Below are 22,735 nucleotides of genomic sequence, written 5' to 3' on the forward strand. Positions count from 1 at the left end.
AAGACTTACAAAGAGAAAACAAAACTAGATCAAACATTTTTTAAAAATTGTGCATCAAAAAATACAAAGGACAAAAATACACATACATATACAGTATTGTCCCCTCTTGAATACTGATAGATGTGTTACAGCAATAATAGTGCAAAACAGGCCCACATGTTTATTAGACTCCTTCTTTAACGTTTTCTCTTTTAAATAAGTGACCATTCTTAACTGAAATCTTCCTGCCTCAGGAAACTGATTCTCTGCACATTCTTTTGCCCAATTGTTCTATAAACAACTATTTTTAAAGATCTTTTGCCATATTTTTGTAACATAAAAGCTCAAAGGCTACTTGGGAAAAACTGGGAGTTCCTTTCCCTGGCATCAAGTCCAACAACCACACCTGATAGGTGGAAAAGTGTAAGACTTTTCTTTATAAAGAAGCGAGTTCCAAAATGGGACCCCCCCTTGCTCCACAGAGGACGCCTTTTTATACAGTTTTGGAAAGCACAACTTGCCATGAACCAGTCATACACCAATCACTAAGAGCAATATTATATATACTGTCCATCTTCTGTAATCATAGTTACAGCTAAAGTTCAAGTAAAGCTTAGGAGGTGTGGGAGACCTTGACCTGATCAATAGCTTTCCTACACTGAAAGCATCCCTAAGCCACTCGGGTACCAGCATCTCTTCCATCACCTTCACGGACAGGCATCCTTCAGCAGGAAGGCCGATGATCTGATTTTCATCTATTGCAGGTCAAAAGCAGATCAACCAGTGGATAACCGCATCAATCGATACATGGTATCTTGCCACTGTAATCTCTAGGTGTTAAAACCAGCAATAAATATATTAATACATGAATGAAAATGGTCTATCAATACATGCATTAAAATACATTAAACTGGACTGTCCCAGGTCAATCAGTGTGTAAGCACAACCAACAGATGCAATGACCACAGTTACCGTGTTGTGCTAAAGAATATTAAGCTGTTTCCCTTCTCTACTGGGCAACATAGAAACTGATAGTCCTTTGGGGCCTCCACCTTCCATATATTGTGTTGTGCTACAAAGCAAGAAAATGGAGGAAGTCAGCCTTGTACGGGGAGGGCCTTTTCTCTTCTCTCCTTGGTTTTCTCTTCCCCCCACAGCAACCCCAAGCAGGCATAGGGGCAAGAGGCCAAACTGGGGAAAGGTTTGCAATCCTCATCCACAGAGGCAGCCCCTCCCTGGAGAGAGGACTACTTAGGCAGGGATCCTCAGTTCTCCCTTTAGAGTTCCTTTCCTGTTACCTCTCCAACTCAGCATCCCCAAGCAGCATTTTTCCTGGATCACCCCCAATATTTCTCCAGCCCCCAATGTCCCCCTTGCAGAGACATCCCTCATTTTTCCAGGGGGCCCAACACTTTCTTCCATTTCTCACATTCTTCCCTCAGAGCTGGTGGGCTGGAGAGGCTGAGCTGGGCTGGATGTTTCCTGCAGAGCAGCTGATCAGAGGGTCCCAGGCAGGAGGGGCTGAGACCCCAAGGAACCCCAGGCATCTCTCTATGGCTGCCATGGAAAGACTTTAGAGGGTGGAATCCTCACCCCCAACAAGCCTGATGGTTTTGGCTCCCAAGTATTTGCCAAGGTCAGAGTTTAGCTTTTTAAATAGATTTCAACAACAGTCAGGCTCACCTTTGGTTATTTTAGGATGGAGCATCACCTATGACTGAGGAGAAGGAAGCAGTTCTGATGATCAAGGCCTCTTCCGGGTGGTGTTTTTTCCTGCATCTCCACCACCAGCCTGATAGATGGCAAAAAAAGAGAAGACAGCCAGTTTATTTCTGGGGCAGCACTTTTTTAGCACTTCCCAGATCATTTATGGGACTGTTCTTTGATTCTGGAGCTGCTGATATTTGCTCCTCTGAAGAAAGTCTATGAAGGCCAAAGAGGAATGTGGAACATTCTGAGATTTACAGGAGCTGGAAAAATGGTTTCATAATTTACTCTGATTCTCATTCAAAATGCTGTTTGTGGGGGAGGGTCTTGTGGGGGTCATGGGTGAAACTCTCGGGGGGGCTCTGCCATCCACAGCAACTCAGTCAATGCAGAAAGACACAGGGTGGGGGTGGGGGATGTCAGTGGATGTGTTTTCACTTACATATCAGGAAGAGAATCCCACATGCCAAGATCATGGTAGCCACCATCCACACAAGAATCCACCAAACTGTAGCAAAAGAAAGGAAGCATATCATTAGACAGATCCTGGGTTCCTGAAGTGGAGATGCTGAGCAATGGGAGCATTGGCCTCCAGGAAGTGCCCCCATGTTATGACCCAGGTGGTGAACCTGATCCCTCATTTCTCTGAAACAGGCAGAAGGACCTTCTGTTATGACCCAGGTTGTCAAGGCAAGGCAAGCAGAGAGTCCTTTAGTAAATGTTCTATGAAACAACCTTCCAACCACCGGTAAGGCCCCACCCCAGGCTACCCTGAAAGCAGCCACCCTCAGTCCCCCAGACAACAGCCCATATAGAAGAAAGAACATCCACAGAGTCGGAGCAGCTCGCAAGGCAAGATCCAGAGTCCCAAGTCCAGCCCACCCGACTAAGTTTAGTTTATTTGATTTGTATACCGCCCTACTCCCGAAGGACTCAGGGCGGTGAACAGCCAAACAATAAAATACATAGATACAAAAAATTTAAAAACCAGATAAAATCAAATTAAATCATTTTGGCCCAGACAGATTAAAACACCCCAATAATTTAAAAACAGATTAAAATTTACATATTTAAAAAAGGGAAGAGATTAGGCCAAGCCCGCCTGATGGAATAAAAAGGTCTTCACAGCGCGGCGGAAGGTGCGCAGATCCAGGATCCTCCGTATCTCTGGGGGGAGCTCATTCCAGACGGTAGGTGCCCCCACAGAGAAGGCTCTCCCCCTAGGGGTCGCCAGCCAACACTGTTTGGCTGACGGCACCCGGAGGAGTCCCTCTCTATGAGAGCGTACTGGCCGGTGGGAGGCTATTGGTGGTAGTAGGCGGTCCCGTAGATAACCAGGTCCTAAGCCATGGAGCGCTTTAAAGGTGGTAACCAAAACCTTGAAGCGCACCCGGAAGACCACCGGGAGCCAGTGCAGCTCGCGCAGGAGAGGTGTTACATGGGAGCGCCATGTCACTCCCATTACCACCCGCGCAGCCGCACTCTGCGCCAGTTGGAGCCTCCGGGTGCTCCTCAAGGGGAGCCCCATGTAGAGAGCATTGCAATAGTCCTAAGAAAGTCCACGAGGCAAACTCTAGTCCACAAGGCAAGGACAAGGCACAAGACAAAAGGCAGCTCTCAGGGCAAAGACAAAGCACAAGGCAGGAGGCCGTTCTCCAGGCCAGGCCGGGCAAGGCAAGTTGAAAGGTGAAAGGCAGTCCTGAAGGCAAGAACAATTAATTGTTCCTGGCAAAGGCTAACTCCCCATGGCTTCTCCTTAAGTCAATCCTCTCCAGGTGTTCCTTGTGAGGAGGCGGGCAGCAACCTTCTCTAGAGTAGCCTGGGGTTGCCTACACTCCTCTCTCCGTGCCCTTGGATCAAGTGGGGGAGGCAGCTGTTCTCAACAGAGGGGATCTGCTACCTATCTGCCCCAGTGTTTGCCAGCACCTGATCCTCCCGTGTCTGTGAAGGCAGGCAGCTCTTCGTCTGGTCAACCACCTCTCCCCTGAGGGGCCTGGGACAGCATCGTCCTCAGCCCCTGGCCTCTCCCAAACAGGGAGATGTGCCATGGACAGTGGAGGTTTCAACTCCTTCTCCTAACAGGACTCTGATGGGGTCATGACACCCCACTTGAAGGAAGCCCCTCCCCTCCAAGGCTGTAGAGGGTGGAGTTAATGGCCTTGAACCGCAGAACGAAGAGCCACAACCAATCAAATCTTCTATCACATCATCTCAGATATCATCATATGCCTTATCTTCATACCTTTGCTATTAAACGACCATTTCCAACTCTTCTGTCAGAAATCATTTTTTCCCCATTGCTAAATGCAGGACGGCATTTCCTGCTCTCTCCCTGAAAATAAGAAATGATGCAGCAGAAAACTCCCCCCTCCCCATTTTCAATTATGGATGGAAAGTTCACTCCTACACAAGTTTTCCTTCTGCACATCACAACCCATCAGCCTCTCACCTGTGTCCTCCTTCCAGGCCAAGACCAGGGGCTCCTGCAAGCCCTCGTGCTCCAGGTGACACTGAAAACGGTCCCTCTCCTTGGGGTCGATCTCAATGCTGGTCCAGACATAATAGGTCCCGTCCGAATTGGGGGCCACATTCCTTTGGAGGGTCTCATACTTGCAGACTTCTCCATCTCTGGTCCAGTTGACCTGGATCTCCTTGGGGTAGAAGCCAAAGGCCTGGCAGATCAGGGTCTCCAGGTTGTCATCCAACATCTTACGAGTTAACATCCCCACTGGGGGCTCTGCAGAAACAACAAAAAGGGAGTTTGTAGGATTTTGAGAGTATTGTAGCGCGGGAATAACGAGAGGCACAAGCAGGCTAGTAACAACAGCTCTTTAATTCAGGGTGAGACTTCAGCAAAAACTCACAGGCAACAGCCCTCTTTATATACTTTCCAGAGGCAACCAAGAACCAATCAGGATTCACTGTGCATTTGAATTTCCCGCACAAAATAGATACATACACAACACCCCTCCCCTCCCAGAAGGCACTTATTCTATCTATTTACATATTTACATACAAAATCACGCAGGTGACCAGGGCGTGTCTTAATCCTGGTTGACCTGCGCAGTTCAGTTGTTGGCAAGGCGTCGAGCCGGTCGGAGGGACCTCCCGTCTCTCCTGGCTCCGCCAATGGAACCTCCTGGATTTCTCCAGAGGTGTGGCTATCTCCGGCTGGGAGTGTCGGCTCGCTGGGGCGGCGCTGGAACTCAGGGTTGCCAGATAAGTATTCCAGCTTACTCGGGCTTGAGGTAGCTGTGTCAGGAAGACTTGGATAGTTAGGACACGAGTTTTCGTTTGGTAAACGTTTACGCAATTGATCTATATGTCTCCTCCAGATTTTACCATGCCCTATATCAACTGTGTATGACTTTGGACCGGTAATTCCTACGATGGTTCCCTCTACCCATAAAGGCCCATTAGTGTAGCTTCTAGCAAAAACTGGTGAACCTACTTCGAAATGTCTTAGTCCTCCCCCTTCCCTGGTGAAGCTATCGGAGGAGTAATTAGGATGCAGTCTGTCTAGAACGCATCATAGCTTTCGGCCAATTAAAAGCTCGGCTGGGCTGCGGCCCGAAGTGGGGCACGGGGTGGCATGCTGTACCGCTAAGAACTCATCTATTCTAGCCTGCCAGTCCCCTGCATCGAGTCGGGAGAGGGCTTCTTTGGCCGTTCTTACAAATCTTTCAACAAGGCCATTAGAAGCCGGATGAAAAGGAGCGGATAATGCATGTCTTATGCCCAATTCGGCTAGGTAGCCTTCGAATTGAGTCGCCGTGAATTGGGGCCCATTGTCGGATACCAGGGTGTCCGGCAACCCGTGTGTTGCGAATAGTTTTCTGAGTACTTTGATTACAGCCTCAGAAGTGGTAGATGGCATTAAGGCAATTTCGAGCCACTTAGAATATGCATCTACAATAATAAGAAAGTTCTGGCCATGGAACGGGCCAGCGAAATCAATGTGAATCCTCCCCCACGGCCCCTTTGGTTTTTCCCATTCCCGAACGGGCGCTATGGGAAGATCTGGGCGGGACTCCTGGCAGGGCCTACACTTCCCCACCCACTCAGTGACATCTTGGTCGAGATGTGGCCACCAAACATAGCTATGAGCTAGGCCTTTCATACGAACAACACCAGGGTGTTCCTCATGCAGCATTTCTAGAACTCTGTGCCGTAACCGCGAAGGAATGACCACCCTGTCTCCCCACAACAAGCAACCCAACATTTTTTTTGTTAAAGTACAATTGGAAGTCACCACCGTCCACCTTGGTAGGCCAACCCCTCGTTACCCAGCCCATTACTATGCGCAAAACAGAGTCTCTGGCAGAAACCCTCGCCACCTCGTTCAAAGAAATGGGGCCCAGGGAAACAATGTCAAGCAGTAAAACCGGGGCTTCCGGGGTCGGGTTGTCCGATAATTCGGGCAAGGGACATCGGCTGAGGGCGTCAGCATGTCCTAATGTTTTGCCCGGTTGGTGGAGCAGTCTGTACGAATATGCGGCCAAGAAAATGGACCATCTGGTCATCCAGGGGGAGAGAGCCGCTGGGGTCGGTTTATCTCCAGCCAAAAGTCCCAAAAGAGGCTGGTGGTCTATAATGAGTTCAAAGGTGCGGCCAAACAAATACTCGTGAAATTTTTTGACTCGCGCTACAGCCGCTAGTGCCTCCCTATCTAGCTGGCTATAGTTCCTTTCAGCACTAGACAGAGTGCGAGAGTAATAGGCGATGGGCGCCTCTAACCCATTCGGCAGTCTATGACTTAAAACCGCGCCTACGCCAAAGGGTGAAGCGTCACAGACCAATACTAGAGGTAGTTCAGAATTGTACTGGATGAGGAAACTGCGTTGAATGCGGTTACTTCTCGCTTGCCCCAAACCCACGGAACGTTTTTTCCCAGGAGCCTGTGCAGAGGCTCCGCAACGGTGGCTTTGTGTTTCAAAAACATCGTATAGAAATTGAGAAGGCCCAGGAAAGCCTGCAGCTCGGATTTCGACTTGGGGATGGCGCGCTTTGGATAGCCCTAACTTTGCTTTCTGTGGGGTGAATGCCTGTGCCGTCGATTCTGTAGCCTAAGAATTCCACTGATGGAACCGCTATCTTGCATTTATTTCGTTTGAGTTTAAGTCCCGCTTCTCTGAATCTGGTTAGGACTTGTCTAACCCTTTGGCCTAACTGAACTTTGTCTTGGCCGCTAATTAAAACGTCGTCGAAATACGGAACGACACCTGGGAGGCCTTGTAGAAGGCGCTCCATTGTGCTTTGAAAAAGTCCTGGGGCGATGCTGAACCCAAACTGAAGCCTGGTGCATTTAAAGGCACCTCTGTGAGTTACTATTGTCTGTGATTCTGCCGTAGCGTCATCTACTGGCAGTTGCTGGTACGCCTGCGCAAGGTCTAGTTTTGCGAATAGCTTGCCAGGCCCCAGGGAGTGTTGTAGATGGTGGACTATTGAAACCGGATAGGCGCTCTGCTGCAACGCCTTGTTAATCGAACACTTATAGTCAGCGCAAATTCTAATTAGCCATCCGATTTGACTGGTGTGACTATTGGGGTTTCCCACTTAGCGTGATCCATGGGAACTAACACCCCTTGCTTAATGAGCTTGTCGAGCTCCGCATCAATTTTGGGCTTTAAAGCAAAGGGAACTCGCCTTGCTTTCAGTCTAACTGGCGCTACGTTGGGGTCTAAATTAAAAGATATAGGGGTCCCCACGTACTTGCCTAGAGTCTCTTCGAAAACGTCCCGAAACTCGTGGAGCAGGGTTTCTTTAAGTGATGATCCGCTGATGCTGTGAACGCCCATGAAGCCCATGCCGAGGGCCGGAACCATTTCATGCCCAGTAGACTTGGTAGGGGCTTGCTAACGACGGTCAGGGGCAGCTCTTTCTGGAACTCACCGTAGGTGACCCGGAACGTGCCCACGCCTTCAACGGGAACTCGGTTTCCCTGGTAGTCAAGTAGGCGGATTTTCTGACGGGACAGCTGGTTCTTCTGAAGCTTGGGCAGGAGTGCCTTGAGGGTTGACCAGGACATGATCGATAGCGTAGACCCGGTGTCGATTTCCATTTCGCAGGATTTGCCGTTGATTTCTACTTTCGTGTAGACTTTCTCGTCGTCGGTTGTGCTGGCTTATTTATTACTCATTTATTTATTATTCAAATTTCTATACCGCCCTTCTCCTTTCGGACTCAGGGCGGTGAACAGCCAAAATAAAAACATCTATACATAATATTACAGTTAAAAATAGAGTTAAAATAATTTATAAATTTGGCCCATGATTTAAAACTTGTCAATTTAAAATCAATATTAAAAATTTAAAACTAATCCTAAAATCAAGACAGACCGGCTAACTGAAAAAAATAAGTTTTTAGGGCCTGACGAAAAGTCCGGAGGTCGGAGATCACTCGTATCTCTGGGGGTAGATTGTTCCATAGGGTAGGTGCCACCACAGAGAAGGCTCTCCTCCTGGGGGTCGCCAGCCGGCATTGTCTGGCCGACGGCACCCTGAGGAGGCCCTCTCTGTGGGAGCGAACCGGCCGGTGGGAGGCTATTGGTGGCAGGAGGCGGTCCCGTAAGTACCCTGGCCCTAAGCCATGGAGCGCTTTAAAGGTGATCACCAACACCTTGAAGCGCACCCAGAAGTCCACCGGAAGCCAATGCAGCTCGCGCAGGAGAGGAGTCACATGGGAGTGCCCCGTTGCTCACATAATCCCCCGCACGGCCGCATTCTGCACCAGTTGGAGCCTCCGGGTGTACCCCAAGGGGAGCCCCATGTAAAGAACATTACAATAGTCCAGACGAGAGGTGACGAGTGCTTGAGTGACCGTGCGTAGGGAATCCCAGTCCAGAAAGGGGCGCAACTGGCATATCAGGCGAACCTGACAAAAAGCCCACCTGGCCACGGCCGTCATATGCCCTTCTAAAGACAGCCGTGAATCCAGGAGGACGCCCAAGTTGCGGGCCCTCTCCATGGGGGCCAATGATTCGCCCCCAATAACCAGCGATGGCGTCAGCTGGCTATACCGGGACGTCGGCAGCCACAGCCACTCGGTCTTGGAAGGGTTGAGTCGAAGCCTGTTTCTCCCCATCCAGACCCGCACGGCCTCCAGGCACTGGGACATCACTTCCAAGGCATCATTGGGATGGTCTGGGGTGGAAATGTACAGCTGAGTATCATTAGCGTACTGATGGAACTCCACCCCAAAACCACGGATGATCTCACCCAGCGGCTTCACATAAATGTTGAACAGGAGGGGCGAGAGGACCGACCCTTGTGGCACCCCACAAACAAGGCGCCTTGGGATCGACCGCTGCCCCCCTGTCAACACGGATTGCGACTGGTCGGAGAGATAGGAGGAGAACCACTGCAAAACGGTGCCCCCCACTCCCAGTCCCTCCAGCCGTTGCAACATGATACCATGGTCAATGGTATCAAAAGCCGCTGAGAGGTCTAATAGGACCAGGATAGAGGAATAACCCCTATCCCGGGCCCTCCAGAGATCATCCACCAACGCAACCAATGCCGTTTCCATGCTGTACCCAGGTCTGAAGCCGGACTGGAGCGGATCCAGATAGACAGCTTCATCCAGGTACTGGGGAAGCTGTCGCGCCACCACACTCAACAACCTTCGCAATAAAGCGAAGTTTGGAGACTGGACGATAGTTAGCCAAAACAGCCGGATCTAGGGATGGCTTCTTGAGGAGAGGCCTCACCACCGCCTCTTTCAAGGCGGCCGGCAGGGCACCCTCACTCAAAGAAGCGTTGATAATCCCCTGGAGCCAGCCTCGTGTAACCTCCCGGGAAGCCAGCACCAACCAGGAGGGACACGGGTCCAATAAACATGTGGTCGCGTTCAGCCATCCCAAGATCCTGTCCACGTCCTCGGGAGCCACGGGATCAAACTCCTCCCAGATAACACTCTCAAGGCCTGCCTCAGTCATCTCGTCTGAACTAACCCAGTCGGCGGCCAAGTCTTCCCGAATCTGAGTTATTTTATCATCCAGATACTGTACAAAATCCTCAGCTCGGCCCTGCAAGGGGTCCTCCCGCGCTCCCCAATGGAGAAGGGAGCGGGTCACCCTAAACAGGGCGGCTGGGCAGTTATCTGGTGACACGATAAGAGCGGCAAAATAGCTAGATTTCACCGCTTTTATCGCCACTAGGCAGGTCTTAATATGAGACCTTACCAGTGTCAAGTTGGATTCGGAACGACTGGCCCTCCAACCGCTCTCTAGGCGTCTTTTCCGGCGCTTCATCTCCCTCAGCTCCTCGGAGAACCAAGGAGCTAAGTGAGTTCGGTGCCGGGTCAGAGGCACAAAGGCACGACCCGGTCCAAAGCCCCGGCAGCCGCCCTATCCCAGGCGGCCACCAGGTCATCAGCCGAGTCATGAGCTAGAGTCTCAGGAAATGGCCCAAGCTCCATCTGGAACCTATCGGGGTCCATCAGGCGCCTGGGGCGGAACCACCTGGTCGGCTCCGCCTCCCTGTGACGGGGTACGGTGGTCAGAAAGTCAAGTCGAAGGAGCGAGTGGTCAGACCATGACAAGGGTTCAATATCTACATCCCCTATATCAAGGCCACTCAACCACTGACCAGAGATAAAAACTAAGTCCAGAGTGTGTCCCCCCATATGAGTAGGGCCGTGAATTACTTGGGTCAGGTCCATGGCCGTCATGGAAGCCATGAACTCCCGAGCTACCTCAGATGTTTCACCGATGGATGGCAGGTTGAAATCCCCCATGACCACAAGTCTGGGGGTATCAGCCGCCACCTCGGCTATAACATTGAGGAGTTCGGGCAGGGTCGTTGCCACGTGGCAGGGAGCCAGGTACGTGATCAACAGACCCATCTGCACCCCACGACCCCACTTCACAAAAAGGGACTCACATCCGGCTATCTGAGGTACAGTGGTCTTCCTCGGATCAAGACCTTCTCTTAGAATGACCGCCACCACCACCCCGCCCCTGCCCTGAGCTCTCGGCTGATGAAATGCATGGAAGCCTGATGGGCACATCTCCACGAGGGGAACTCCCCCCTCATGGCCCAACCAGGTCTCCGTGATACCTGCCAGGTCCGCTCCCCCCTCCTGAATAAGATCACAAATGAGGGGGGCTTTATTTACTACGGACCTGGCATTACACAACATCAGCCGGAGACTCGGGCCCTGAGACTCTAAGCAGCCTGGGGAACGGGAAGAGCTAAGGGGACCGGGGCACGCAATCGCTTGGAGATAGCGAGCACGTGCCCCCACCACATGATACGCCCCCCTGCTCCCGCCATACCTGTCCCTCCCACTCAGCGTATTAATAGAGAAGCCCTCACTAGAGGGCATTCTAACAGTCCCCTTTCCCCCAGAGTCCGCACCCCCTATGGCACCATTAATAGCAGCCGGACTAGTCTCCAACCCCCGTGGGTTTTCCCCCAAACCCACATAACCTCCCCCCCCTTCAGAACCCCTTAAAAGTCTATTTAAAAATGTCTTTAAAAAACCCCTCAATCCCCTTTTTGCGACATGCCACCTCTCGGGGTCCCAAGATCCGTCATTAAGGTGGGCCCTCGATAACAGAGAGGGCCAGGCCTGCGAGAGGGGGGAATCTCGCAGCGCAAGAAGCTTTGCCCTAGAATACATTTAAAACACTAGAGTGATAATACAAGTTTGGCCTAGACATGGCCTAGGGGTCTATGATGATGGTTTCGAATGTCCAGGAAGCAAGACTAAGTTAATCAGAAGAGTCACCATTACCCTCTCATGGTAATGGGTAGGAGTCCTCACGTTCAGTCCAGCTGGGGGAACTATCCAACCACCCTCTCACGGTGGTTGGCCATCCTAATCAAGGCAAGATGGAAAAAGTCAGAAAAAGTCCAAAAACCACCCTCTCATGGTGGTTTGGGCTTCCTGGCCCTGGAAAGATGAATCCCATCCGCGGCGAACGTAGTCTGGAGCTGGCTCCATCCATCCTCCCGTAACTGCCTTGTCCTCCATACAGCCAGGAGACAGGACGAAAGACAGAGCCAGGTCCCAAGCTCCGGGGTAAGAAAGTCCACATTGGCCGATAGGCCGATAACAGGGCCAGAAAAAGGGGAGGGGGGGAGGCCATCCATAGCAACCCAATGCTTGAGCCGTCCACCAGCCTCTCCAACCCCAGGTCTTTCCACACAAGCCCTTAATGTCAGCCATGTGTCCTTCAACCGCTGAGCACAATGGGGTTTAACTCCCCCATTTCAATGCCGAGGCTTGATGTTCCTCTCCTCTCCTCCAACGCCAACAACTCTCCAGCACCATCATCAGCCGCCACCGCCCTCGACCTGGTTGCCACGCAGCAGCCACCATTGCCATAGCGTCGTCCTCGGCGCCGGCCACACCCGAGCTCCCCGCGTACCCTAGCGCCCCCGGAACATCCAAAAGAAACCTCCAGAGGCATCCAGGGTCAGGGGGAAGCTCGCTGGGCATCACCGCCGCCACCGCCACTGCTCCGGCCGCCGCCGCCTTGGCCAAACAGGAAGAAAAAACGGCGGAGCCGATGCGGCCGGGCTGTCGGCGTTCAGCCTCGGCGTTCTTCCACCCGTGCCGTCTTCCGCTCACTTCTCCCCAGCCGCAAGGTTCCGGAGGGCAAAAAAGCCCTCGTCAGGCTGGTGAGAGACTCCTCCAGCTGGGAAAGGGGTTGCCGATGTTCATGGCAGCCCCAAAAGACCCCTGCCAGTCCACGAGCCATCTTGGGGCATGCGCATCGGCTTGGCCGATTCTCGTGCTGTAGGTCTCCCGCTTTTGAGGTTCGTGCCATTTTCTCGCGCCATCATCTTTGATTGGCTGTTTTGAACGAGCCGGTTCTGGTTGGTTGCGGTAGTCATGTGGCTTTCAACTACGCTGAAATTGAGCTCTGCAAACTCATGCTAAATGGCCCTTCCTGTCGCAACGCCTGCAAATGGCTTCTCTGTATTTACACGATTGTCTCTCATGATCCCCACCACAGCTAGGGCAGTTCTCGTGGTGGCAGCTTTGTTTGCTCAATTTCTTGTCTGTATGGAAGACGTCCTCGTTTGATTCTTCCTCTGTGCTGGTTCGCACCTCTTCTCTGTGGAAGGGAGCTGTTTTCGGCCCGTCTTTGCTTGAACTTGGTCGCTGTAGCGCTTCCGAAGTTTTCATTGAGGCCTCGTGTGCTCGGGCTTCGTCTAGCGCGCCGGCTAGCGTTAGGTCTGGCTTGGCTAGAAGACGCCTTTGTAACCGGGTGTCTCGAACCCCACAAATCAGTTGTTCAAGCAACGCGTCGTCTAGGTCTCTATAGTCACAATGTGTTGCGGCTTTTCGAAGCGCGGCCACATAAGCACTGACCGGCTCCCCTTCTTTTTGAACTCGTTGCCGGTTTGTAGCGCTGAACAAATTTTGACGGAACTGGAGCGTAGTGGGCTCTCAGGTTGGCCTGAAGGACGTCCCAGGGAACCGTCTGGACTGGGGTTGGCTCGCAAAGGGACTCGGCCATCTCGAATACGTCTGGCCCGCAGTGGCTTAAGAACAGAGCCCTTTTTCTGTTCACAGAGAGCCCTTGCATTTCGCTCGCTTCTAGGGAGCACTCGAACCTGGTCAGATACGATCCCCACTTCTCTCGGGTCGGGTCGAAAGGTTTTGGCAGAACGTAGGCAAACATGCTGTGTCTCCGTGTTCGCCAGTCATCCTGGCTGAAACTCCAAGCTCTTTTTGAATTGCTTCTTGTGGCCTCTATCCCACCTTCGTCGCCAATGTTGTAGCGCGGGAATAACGAGAGGCACAAGCAGGCTAGTAACAACAGCTCTTTAATTCAGGGTGAGACTTCAGCAAAAACTCACAGGCAACAGCCCTCTTTATATACTTTCCAAAGGCAACCAAGAACCAATCAGGATTCACTGTGCATTTGAATTTCCTGCACAAAATAGATACATACACAACAGAGAGTTTCTGTCAAGATTATTTAATAACAGGAAAGACCTTTGGCCATTTTCTCTTTCTCCTCGTCTGAACCTCTAGGAGCCTCCAAGATGGGACATTGAGGCTCTTTGGGTCTATTTTTGAAAGGGGTACAGAGGATTTGGAGTAAAGCTCTCCAATTGACCAACATAAATCTCAATTTGGGGATTGATTAAAATTGAATTTGGTCAAATTGTTTCAGATAGAATTAGGAACAGACTGATCTTTTTGTTCTGATCCAAACATTCATTTCTTTTGCTTTACATGTTTTTTTCAGGGAACTAGAATGAGATCTTTAGCATTAATTTCTTGCTCAGTTTCTTTTTCTTTGAAGTACTTATTTTAGAGGGGTGTAGAAGATGATTTTCCTCCTGTAATGTGATGTGGGATATTTCCTGACCCTTTTCTGCAAAGGGTGGCTTGGCTATAGAGGACAGAAATAATATGAGGAGGCGGAAGCCTAAAGAAACATGCTCAATGGAGACCCCCTTTGCCACTCACTGATGCTCAGCAGAGCCTCTTTCTGGTAGGACAGGTATCTCTGCAGCCACTCAATGCAGGTCTTCTCCAGGTAGACTTTAATTTTCTCTGTCCATCCTGTATCCTCCTCCCACTTCTCCTTCACCTTCTGGGCCTGGAGCTGAGCTGTCAGCCATTTGAAGGTCTCCTTGTCGAAGCCGATGAAGTCCATCCCATCGTAGCCGTAGTGCAAAAACCCTCCTTTGCTCCCGTCTTCCCAGAGCTGACAGCCCAAAATTGCCTGCCAGGTATGAAGCCCTGAAAGAGACCCAGAGGGGATGGGTGAGAAGAGCTCAGTCAGGATTCCTCTCCAAGGCACCTCCCATCCCTCCTAGGAAGAAAAACTCAGTTTCTCCTTTGCCTCTTTAGCACACAAGGAGAAATAACTTCAGTTAGCCCTCTTTGGCTGGTGTCGGGCCATGAGGAAATTCTAGGTGTGGGAAAAAATCACCAGTGGGGATGGGGTGTCTTTCCTTTTCAAGAAAGAAAAAAACCACTATTATGCCCCCTGCAGGCACTGTGGGGGCCAAAGCTGGCATTGCCTCTGCTCACCTCCAGCAAGCTGGTCCAGTTTTGGTAATTTCTCCAGGTCAGTCCTGAAGATCCTCTCGGGATCCAGAAATCTCTCTTTCTCCACCTCCTCCACCCAGGGCACCAGAGGCTCCATCTTCCTGGTGAGGCTGTCAAAGCGAGCAATGGGCTGGTCATCCAAGTAGGTCTTAATGAAGAACTGGGGCAGCCCCTGGCTGGGCTCTGGCAGATGCAGGTAGAAGTAGCACAGGGAGTGTGAGACGGAGTCTGGAGAGGGAGGAAGGGAGAATGAGGGGGTCTGCGCTGCAACTCCATTCCCTCCAACATTTCATTGTCGCCCAGCACCCCCAACAATTGAGCTGCTCTCTTTCTGCTCTGCTTGGGGAGGTTCCTTCCTTTAAACCTAAGCATCCCTTGGCTGACCCTAAAAACATCTGGGCAAACCCACATCTGGTTAAGGTGCCTCCCCCCAGCTCCTCTGGACCCTCGGGATTCCCAGCCAGCTGCTTGTGTGCCTGACTCCGATCACAATGCTCCTTGCCACTTGGCAGGGGAGGATTGACCTGGAGCTTCCTTGTTGAAGTTGGAAACCTGGCTGTCTCCAGAGAGGCAATCCTAGCACTCCTTCTTGTGTGAAGGCTGCTATGGCCTTTGGCCATCCCAGGAGAGGAAAGAGATGGGTGAAAAGGTACTGAACTCTGAAGGTTCTTATCTGATGGAAAAATTACAAAATAATAAAACAAGACAGACACAGGCTTCAAGGGATAATTAGAAGTGCAGAAAGACCAAAGGCTACCAACCTGCCTTCCATTGAGGATCTGTATACTGCACGAGCCAGAAAGAGGGCTGTGAAAATATATCCTGGACATAAACTGTTTCAACTCTTACCCTCAAAACGACACTATAGAGCACTGCATACCAGAACAACTAGATACAGGCAGTTTTCCCCCCATGCCATCACTCTTTGTATTTGCACAAAATTGGAAGACAGAAAAAAATCTTGTCAGATGGTGAAGTAATAAAAAAGATTTTAGACTGTGCAGAAATGAATAGATCAACTTTAAGAATAAGAGATAAAGAGGAATCAGTGTATTTCAAGACATGGGGGAGATTTTATATATGGTTAGAAAAGAAATATGAAGATAAGATAGATAAATCATTTAGATAATATTTATTTATTTATTATTTATTAATCAAATTTCTATACCGCCCTACTCCCGAAGGACTCAGGGCGGTGAACAGCCAAGATAAAATACAGATAATACAAATATTAAAAAATCCCTTAAAATTATTAAATATTTTGGCCGAAACACAAATTAAAACACCCAATTTATAAAATCACGAATTAAAAAATTTAAAAGAGGAGAGTTAGGCCAGGCCAGCCTGCTGAAATAGAAAAGTTTTGAGAGCACGGCAAAACGTGCGCAGGTCCGGGATCCTCCGTATCTCTGGGGGGAGCTCGTTCCAGATGGTAGGTGCCCCCACAGAGAAGGCTCTCCCCCTGGGGGCCGCCAGTCGACACTGTTTGGCCGACGGCACCCTGAGGAGCCCCTCTCTATGGGAGCGTACTGGTCGGTGAGAGGCTATTGGTAGCAGAAGGCGGTCTTGTAAATACCCTGGTCCGATGCCATGGAGCGCTCTAAAGGTGGTAACCAAAACCTTGAAGCGCACCCGGAAGACCACCGGGAGCCAGTGCAGCTCGTGCAGGAGGGGGGTCACATGGGAGCGCCACGTCGCTCCCATAACCACCTGCGCGGCCGCATTCTGGACCAACTGGAGCCTCCGGGTGCTCCTCAAGGGGAGCCCCATGTAGAGAGCATTGCAGTAGTCCAAGCGGGAAGTAACGAGAGCATGAGTGATCGTATTTAACGAGTCCTGATCCAGAAAGGGACGGAACTGGCGAATCAGGCGAACCTGATAAAAAGTCTCCCTGGCCAGTTAAACGAGAGAGAGGACAACAAAGAAATAGAAACCCAGATGACACCAGAGTAAATGGAAAAGGGGGATGGGAGGGGGGGGAAAGAAAGAAGATAATAAGAATAAATGTACAATTATGATGATAATACTGATAAGATAGAATAAATCTGAAAAGAAACTGAAAGAAAGTATATAATATTAGAATACAGGAGTTGTTCGGATACCAAAGAAGGAGAATATTCCACAGCAAAGAAGATAGAAAGGAGAGAGGAGGAGAGGGTAGGAAGAGGACAGGGACCTCACGACAACCCCGTGAGGTAGGCTGAGCTGAGCGATGAGGTTCTAGGGCTGAGGATGAACGGCCCACGCAGCACGCGACGGGCATTGTCTGGGCCTGCAATGTAAGCCAGATCGGGCATGTCCCCTGCTTCTTGAAGAGGCAGAAACTCAGATCCGGATAAACCGTAAAAATGTTTAAAATAAAACAAAACAAGGCTGCACATTGTTCTATAAACAGCCCCTCCCCCCTTTTCTTCGCCCCTCCTGTCTGCCCTACGACTCTCCTCCTGCAATTTCTCCCGCCAAACTCACCGCAGCAGCCCTGAGGCACGGAGACCCCCAGCACCGCTCCCAGGAACAAGAAGGGCGCCCGTCGCAGCACCATCGCCATCGCCCGCCAGCCACCTGGTGGGCTTTCTGCAACCGAAGACACTCGACCTGCGAAGAAGCAGCCAAATTCAGGGAGGACAGCCCCTTCTGCCCCAACCCGCCCCTCGCGCTCCAGAGCGTGGAGCCAACAGGACTGGAGTTCTCCACTCCGTCCGCAGGTTCTCCTCCCCACGCCTTCAGGTCCGGGAAGGGAGAGAGGAACCTGGGCTGCTCCTTGGCTCTCTTGAAAGGGGCGCGGGGTCCTAAGCCAGGCGCTCCCCACAACACGCGGCGGTCCCGTTAAGACGACGGCCAGACGGCAATTGGCAGTTGTGCTAAGCAGCAAGTGTGGAAGGGAAGAGCTCTTAAGGCAGGCGCTCCTTGACTGTTGGAAAGAAGACATGGAAGTCCCTCCAAGTGTGGTTGTGAGTCCGGGAGGAGGAGATTTCCTTCTTAAGCCCTTTACAGCCAAGCTCTGAATGAGACTCAGCCTCATGGAGAAAGAGGCCTGGATCTTTCCCCAAACACCCCGTCACAGAACCCACTCAGCCAACCCCCACGACACCCCCCTTCCTTCAGGGCCTCCTCATCAACAGCTTTTCTTTCCTTTTTTCCACCCAGGAACCCTGTGAGGTAGGCTGAGCTGAGCAATGAAGTGAGGGCGAATTTCAGCCTACAAGAAAACATCTCAGAGGGTCTGGTTCCCCTGTTGCTGTGAGGGGTGTGGTCTGGGCCTGGAATCTAAACCAGACGGGGCTTGTCTCCAGGACTCAGGTCCTGCAGGAGGAGAAATTCTTCCAGAAAAGGAAATAAATTCTTGGCACCTAGGCAGCCTTTTCCTTCGGGAGGGAATTGGGGCAGTGGGGGGGGAATCCCCCTTTTAAAAGCAGCAGAAATATTGAATCCCTTTGGTATCAATGAAAGATTTCTTTACCTATTCAAGTTTCACCCCCCAATATTTTTTAAAAATATTATAAAGTTAAAATCCAAAATCCAAAAGAAAAGGGAACAAGGAGAAAAGAAAAGAAAAAAATGTGCATAAAAAGAAAATAACACAGGGGCAATAAATAGATTGCCCCCCCCTCAGTTTAATACTGATAAGTGTATTTCAACAATAATAGCTTCACACACACTCCTTACCAAACTCCACAATTGATGAACTTCTTCCTTTTATTTACTCAGCCAATTTGATCTCCCAAAACAAGTGATCGATCTATAAGGCTCTTTTCGGGGGAGGGGGACGGGCGGAGGGAAGAGATCCTGTCCCATCACTCCCACCGGGCGCGGCCAGAACCTGAAGGTCCAAGTGGGATGCGAACGCCCCGCAGGCTCTCCGGCCTCCTCGTCTCTGCTTGAAGCCTCCCCGCAGCTCCGATGCCCAGCCCAGGCGCTTCTTCCCTTCTTGTTCAGGGCAGCGTTTTCTCCATCCCTCTGCAGACTCAGCCTCCAGGCTGAGGCAGCCTCCGCAAGCAAAAGCTCCCACTGCTTGCCACCCGTTGCCCGGCTCTGAGCCTCCCTTCGGGGATCCCTCCAGAGAGAAGCCGTCCTTGCCTCCCTCCACCTTCAGCTCCTTCTTCGGTTCTGGGCAGCAGCCTCCACCAAGGTGGCCCTGCAACCGTTTGTGCCCCAGGACATTCAACCTCACTTACTACATTTGGAAAAACTCACCCAGAGTCCACTTTCTGCCACACATTTAACTATAACTTCTGTACATTTAGAACATTACACACGCCTTCAGATTTACTTCCCTAGCCTGCACATGACTGTAAGAGCGAGGAGAGGTCATGGATTGAGTAAAATGTGGTGAAACTCACTCAACAACGCTCTTGCTTAGCAACCAAAATTTTGGGCTCAATTGTGGTTATAAGTCAAGAACTATCTCTGCCTTCCTCTGCATGACAGCCTTATCCTAGTAAACTCCTTCTCCTTTCTGGCAATTTTCCTCTCTGTTAGAGGCACCAAAATAATCCAGATGATATAAGGTTTCCTGCTGGAGCAGGGGGTTGGACTAGATGGCCTCCAAGTTCCCTCCCAGGCCCTAAATTGCTGTGCTTGTTCAAAGCGTCTTCTGAGGCCACATCTAGTGCCAGGGTTTGTGGCCCATCCTTCCTCTTCTCTCTCTCTCTCCTCCTTCTTTTCTTCCTTCCTCTTCCTCTTTCTTTCTTTTTCTTTCTTTGTCTCTCTCTCTCTTTCTTTTCTCTCTCTCTCTCCCCTCCCCTCCCTATCTCCTTCCCTTACTCCTTTTTCTTTAAAAAATATATTTTTATTAAACAGTTTTTTTAAAACAAAAAAAAAGAGAGACATTTTTACAATTTTCTTCTTTACATTTCCGCATCAGTAATGGTAATCAGTAACCTTTCCTCCTTCAAAGGCTAGGAGAGTGAGACATATTTACATCCTCAGACAACAACACGGAAATACCATAATTGCATTTCATCGACTTCCCTCAATTAATTTGTACATTGCGTTCATGGCAGAAAGCGCTTCTCTCCGGCACGCTTGCCTAAACTTGCCTGTTCTCTTGTCAATCACTAGAAGCTCAAGGAAGCCCTACGGGAGATATTATAAATCGGGGGTTTAAAGTGAGGCCGTTCGAGGCTACCCGCTTTGGCAAGAGGGGCTTCAGCCGGGGAGGCGGCCGGTTTATCTTTCACCCAGACACGCAGCGCTCTCTCACACACCCCTCGGACTCTGCTTCTCCGGCCTTGGGATGGGAAGAGGGGACGGGGGATCCCGGGGAGAAAGGCGGGAAGGAGGCGAATCCGCTTCGGCTGCGGCTAACTGTTTCCCTACTTACCGGCTGGGCAAGCAGCCACCGGGTGACCTGTTGGGGGGGAGGGAAATTACCGCTACCGGTTTGCGCAAACCGGTAGAGATCCACCACTGCTTCTCATCCAAGAAGAAAATTTCTTGGGGTCAGAGCTCAGAGCTGAAGAAGCTTCTTGGATGAGAAGCAAAACATCTTCAAAGAAAAACCAGAAAATCCAGTTGCCTCTTGAAAAAAGCACCTTTGGGACAACCTGGAGGACTGAGAATGTCCATTCTTTTCCTACTATCTACTGTTCCCTACTCCCCCCCAACCACCACCACTTGCATATGTAAATCAGGCCAGGATATTCCATAATTCGGCTAGGTTTGTGCTGCCGAAATGGCCTGTGGTTCTCACCGTTTTCTCAGAAAAAAACAAATGCCAATTGATTACAACGGAAACACCAAAAGTTCTTAAACGAGGCTGGAAGGCAGGTGTTCCCTTCTGGGAACGTTGCTTAGAAGGGGAGAGACCCAGTCCAGGACAGGCTCCCCCTCCCCTTCTGCTTCCTCTCCTCTGGGTCGCAAGTTCCTTCCAGGAACTCACCGCAGAAGCCCCCCCCCTGCAAGGAGGCCCCCAGCACCGCTCCCAAGAACAAGAGGGGCGCCCGGTGCAGCCGCATCGCCCTCCAGCCACGCGCGGCTTTTCCACCTGCAACCGCAGACCTTCCTCCGAGGAAGCCTAGAAATTCAGCCAAGAACCCCTTCTCAAGCTCTTGTTCCTAAGCCTCTGGTCATGATGACCTACATTCCCTACGCGGCTAAAGAAGAACGGAAACGAAAGGTAAGATAACTCTTTTGCTCTCTTTCCGGTGCCCAGGAAGGGGGCGCGGGGTCCTTGCCAGGCGCTGCCCACAACACGCGGGGATCCCCTTTACTTTTTTTTTTTAAAGTTTTTTATTATATTTTTATTGTTAAGGAATAACAAAAAGGAAAAAAAAAAATCAATACAAAAAATCAATAGTAAGGAAAGAAAAAAAATTGTTTCCCCCCAACGTGCTATACAAACGGAAAGGAAGTTTTAGGAACTTGAAGCCTTCAATTCTTCCAAAAATCTCTTTGATAAGGTGCTGGTGCCGATTCATCCAATCTCCCAAGTGCAAAGTCCACAAATGGTTGCCAAATGTTCCAAAAAACATTTTCTTTATATATACCACTTCTAATTTTAATATCACAAGTCAATTTATCATTTAATGCAAATTTCCATGTTTCATTGTACCATTCTTCTAATTTTAAGTCAACATTTAATTTCCAATATCTAGTAATTATAATTCTCCCCATTATAACCAAAATCCTCACCAATTCTCTTTCTCCAGTTGTTAATGTTGTTTCATTCAATATTAATAATAATATGGGATCCCCTTTACGCGACCTCCAGCCAAGTTTAGCACTAGCAGAGGATCTGGTTACGCGCGCCACAGCGATGCCCTCCTTGCTAATTCTTCCTTCGAGGTTCCCTCCGGAGAGGAGGTGGTCCTTGCCTCCCTCTCCCGTCCCCGACCTTCGGCTCTTTCTTGGGGTCTGGCCAGCTGCGACCGGTTTTATCCTGCCTTTCCCCGCCTGGGCAGACCCCCCTAGAGAGCCCGGAAAGGGAAGGAGCGGGAGCGACAGGAGGCTTCGGGCCATAAATCTGCCCAGCCCCGAGTGCGCAGAGGAACATCGAATAGTAAAATTGGAAAGGACCTTAGAGGTCGTCTAGTCCAACCCCTTAGTTGGAGGGCCAGGCGTCGTGGGAACGGCCTTTGTGGGGGAGCCGCTCAGCTCAGCGCCTCTGGTTACCCAAGAGAGAGACCCGCCTGCTCCTTGGGGGTGGGGGTGCATGAGACTACAATGCCCTTCTTCCCCTGCGGCCTGGGGATGATGGGAATTGTCTCAAACTGGATTACCTGGTTAAATGAGAGCCGTCTGGAATCGGGCGGGCTTTAAATCCACGTAATTCAAGAAATCAAATCCTTCCCCTTCTCACCTGCCGGGCCTTCCCGCTTCTTTTCTCCCCCTTTTGCTGCCTTCCGACGCTGCTAGTCCGCCGGTTACTCTCGGCGGGACCCAAAACGGAGCCCAATTTGGCGCCTTGATCCTCAGCGTTAAGCGGCCAGCCTTTCCCCGCAGGCTCAGCGGCCCTTCGGGGAGCCTTGCAATGGGGGCGCAAGGGGGGGGTGAGGGCTGCTGTCCCGGGCTGCCTCCCCCCCCCTCCGAAACGCCGCCTTCCTTCAGAAGAAAACGGCTTCCTTCCCTCGCGCTTCCCCGAGCCTCCGTATTTTGTCCCTTCGTGTTTCTGAGCCAGGAGTGGGAGTGGAAGGAGATTGTTCAGAGCTCTGCTGCCTGCTCCTTCTCCCGCCAACCAGAAAGAGGCTGGAAAGGTGCTCCTCAATGTGAGTGACATCAAGTTAGCCACGCCCACCCAGTCAACATGACCACCTTGCCACACCCACGCAGCCGGTCATTAGGCAGATCATATTAGTGGTCCGTGGGATTTAAAATTATGAATTTAGTGGTCCCCGGGGTTCGAAAGGTTGGGGACCCTGGTCTAGAGAGGCTCCCAGATACTCAAAAAAAACCTGTCTCCCTGCCTTCCTGGAAACCCGCAGCGGACTTGGCAGCTGTGCAAAGCAGCTGAGTGTGGAAGGAAGGAGATCTCAGGTGGAGACGAAACAGCGTACAGGGGGGAGGTTCAAAAACTATCCACATGGTG

The 22,735-nt window shown here is 50.8% G+C and overlaps 1 protein-coding gene across 1 annotated transcript; it reads right to left on the minus strand.

Annotated features, from left to right (window-relative positions):
• Positions 1 to 915: 915 nt before the first annotated feature.
• LOC117658769 (uncharacterized) lies at positions 916 to 22,412 on the minus strand. The gene is made up of 11 exons (XM_087885329.1): positions 22,010 to 22,412; positions 17,179 to 17,304; positions 14,692 to 14,937; positions 14,085 to 14,445; positions 12,748 to 13,051; positions 12,016 to 12,168; positions 7,579 to 7,798; positions 4,136 to 4,423; positions 2,129 to 2,194; positions 1,663 to 1,771; positions 916 to 1,051 (listed from the first exon to the last, which is right to left on the minus strand). Exons 2-10 carry the CDS (start codon positions 17,255 to 17,257, stop codon positions 1,674 to 1,676), a joined length of 1,815 nt encoding a protein of 604 aa, XP_087741455.1. The 5' UTR covers positions 17,258 to 17,304; positions 22,010 to 22,412; the 3' UTR covers positions 916 to 1,051; positions 1,663 to 1,673.
• Between the last annotated feature and the right edge of the window lie 323 nt (positions 22,413 to 22,735).

This window comes from Pantherophis guttatus, chromosome 2 (assembly GCF_059756535.1).
Source record: "Pantherophis guttatus breed Tessera chromosome 2, ASM5975653v1, whole genome shotgun sequence".
Taxonomy (NCBI): domain Eukaryota; kingdom Metazoa; phylum Chordata; class Lepidosauria; order Squamata; family Colubridae; genus Pantherophis; species Pantherophis guttatus.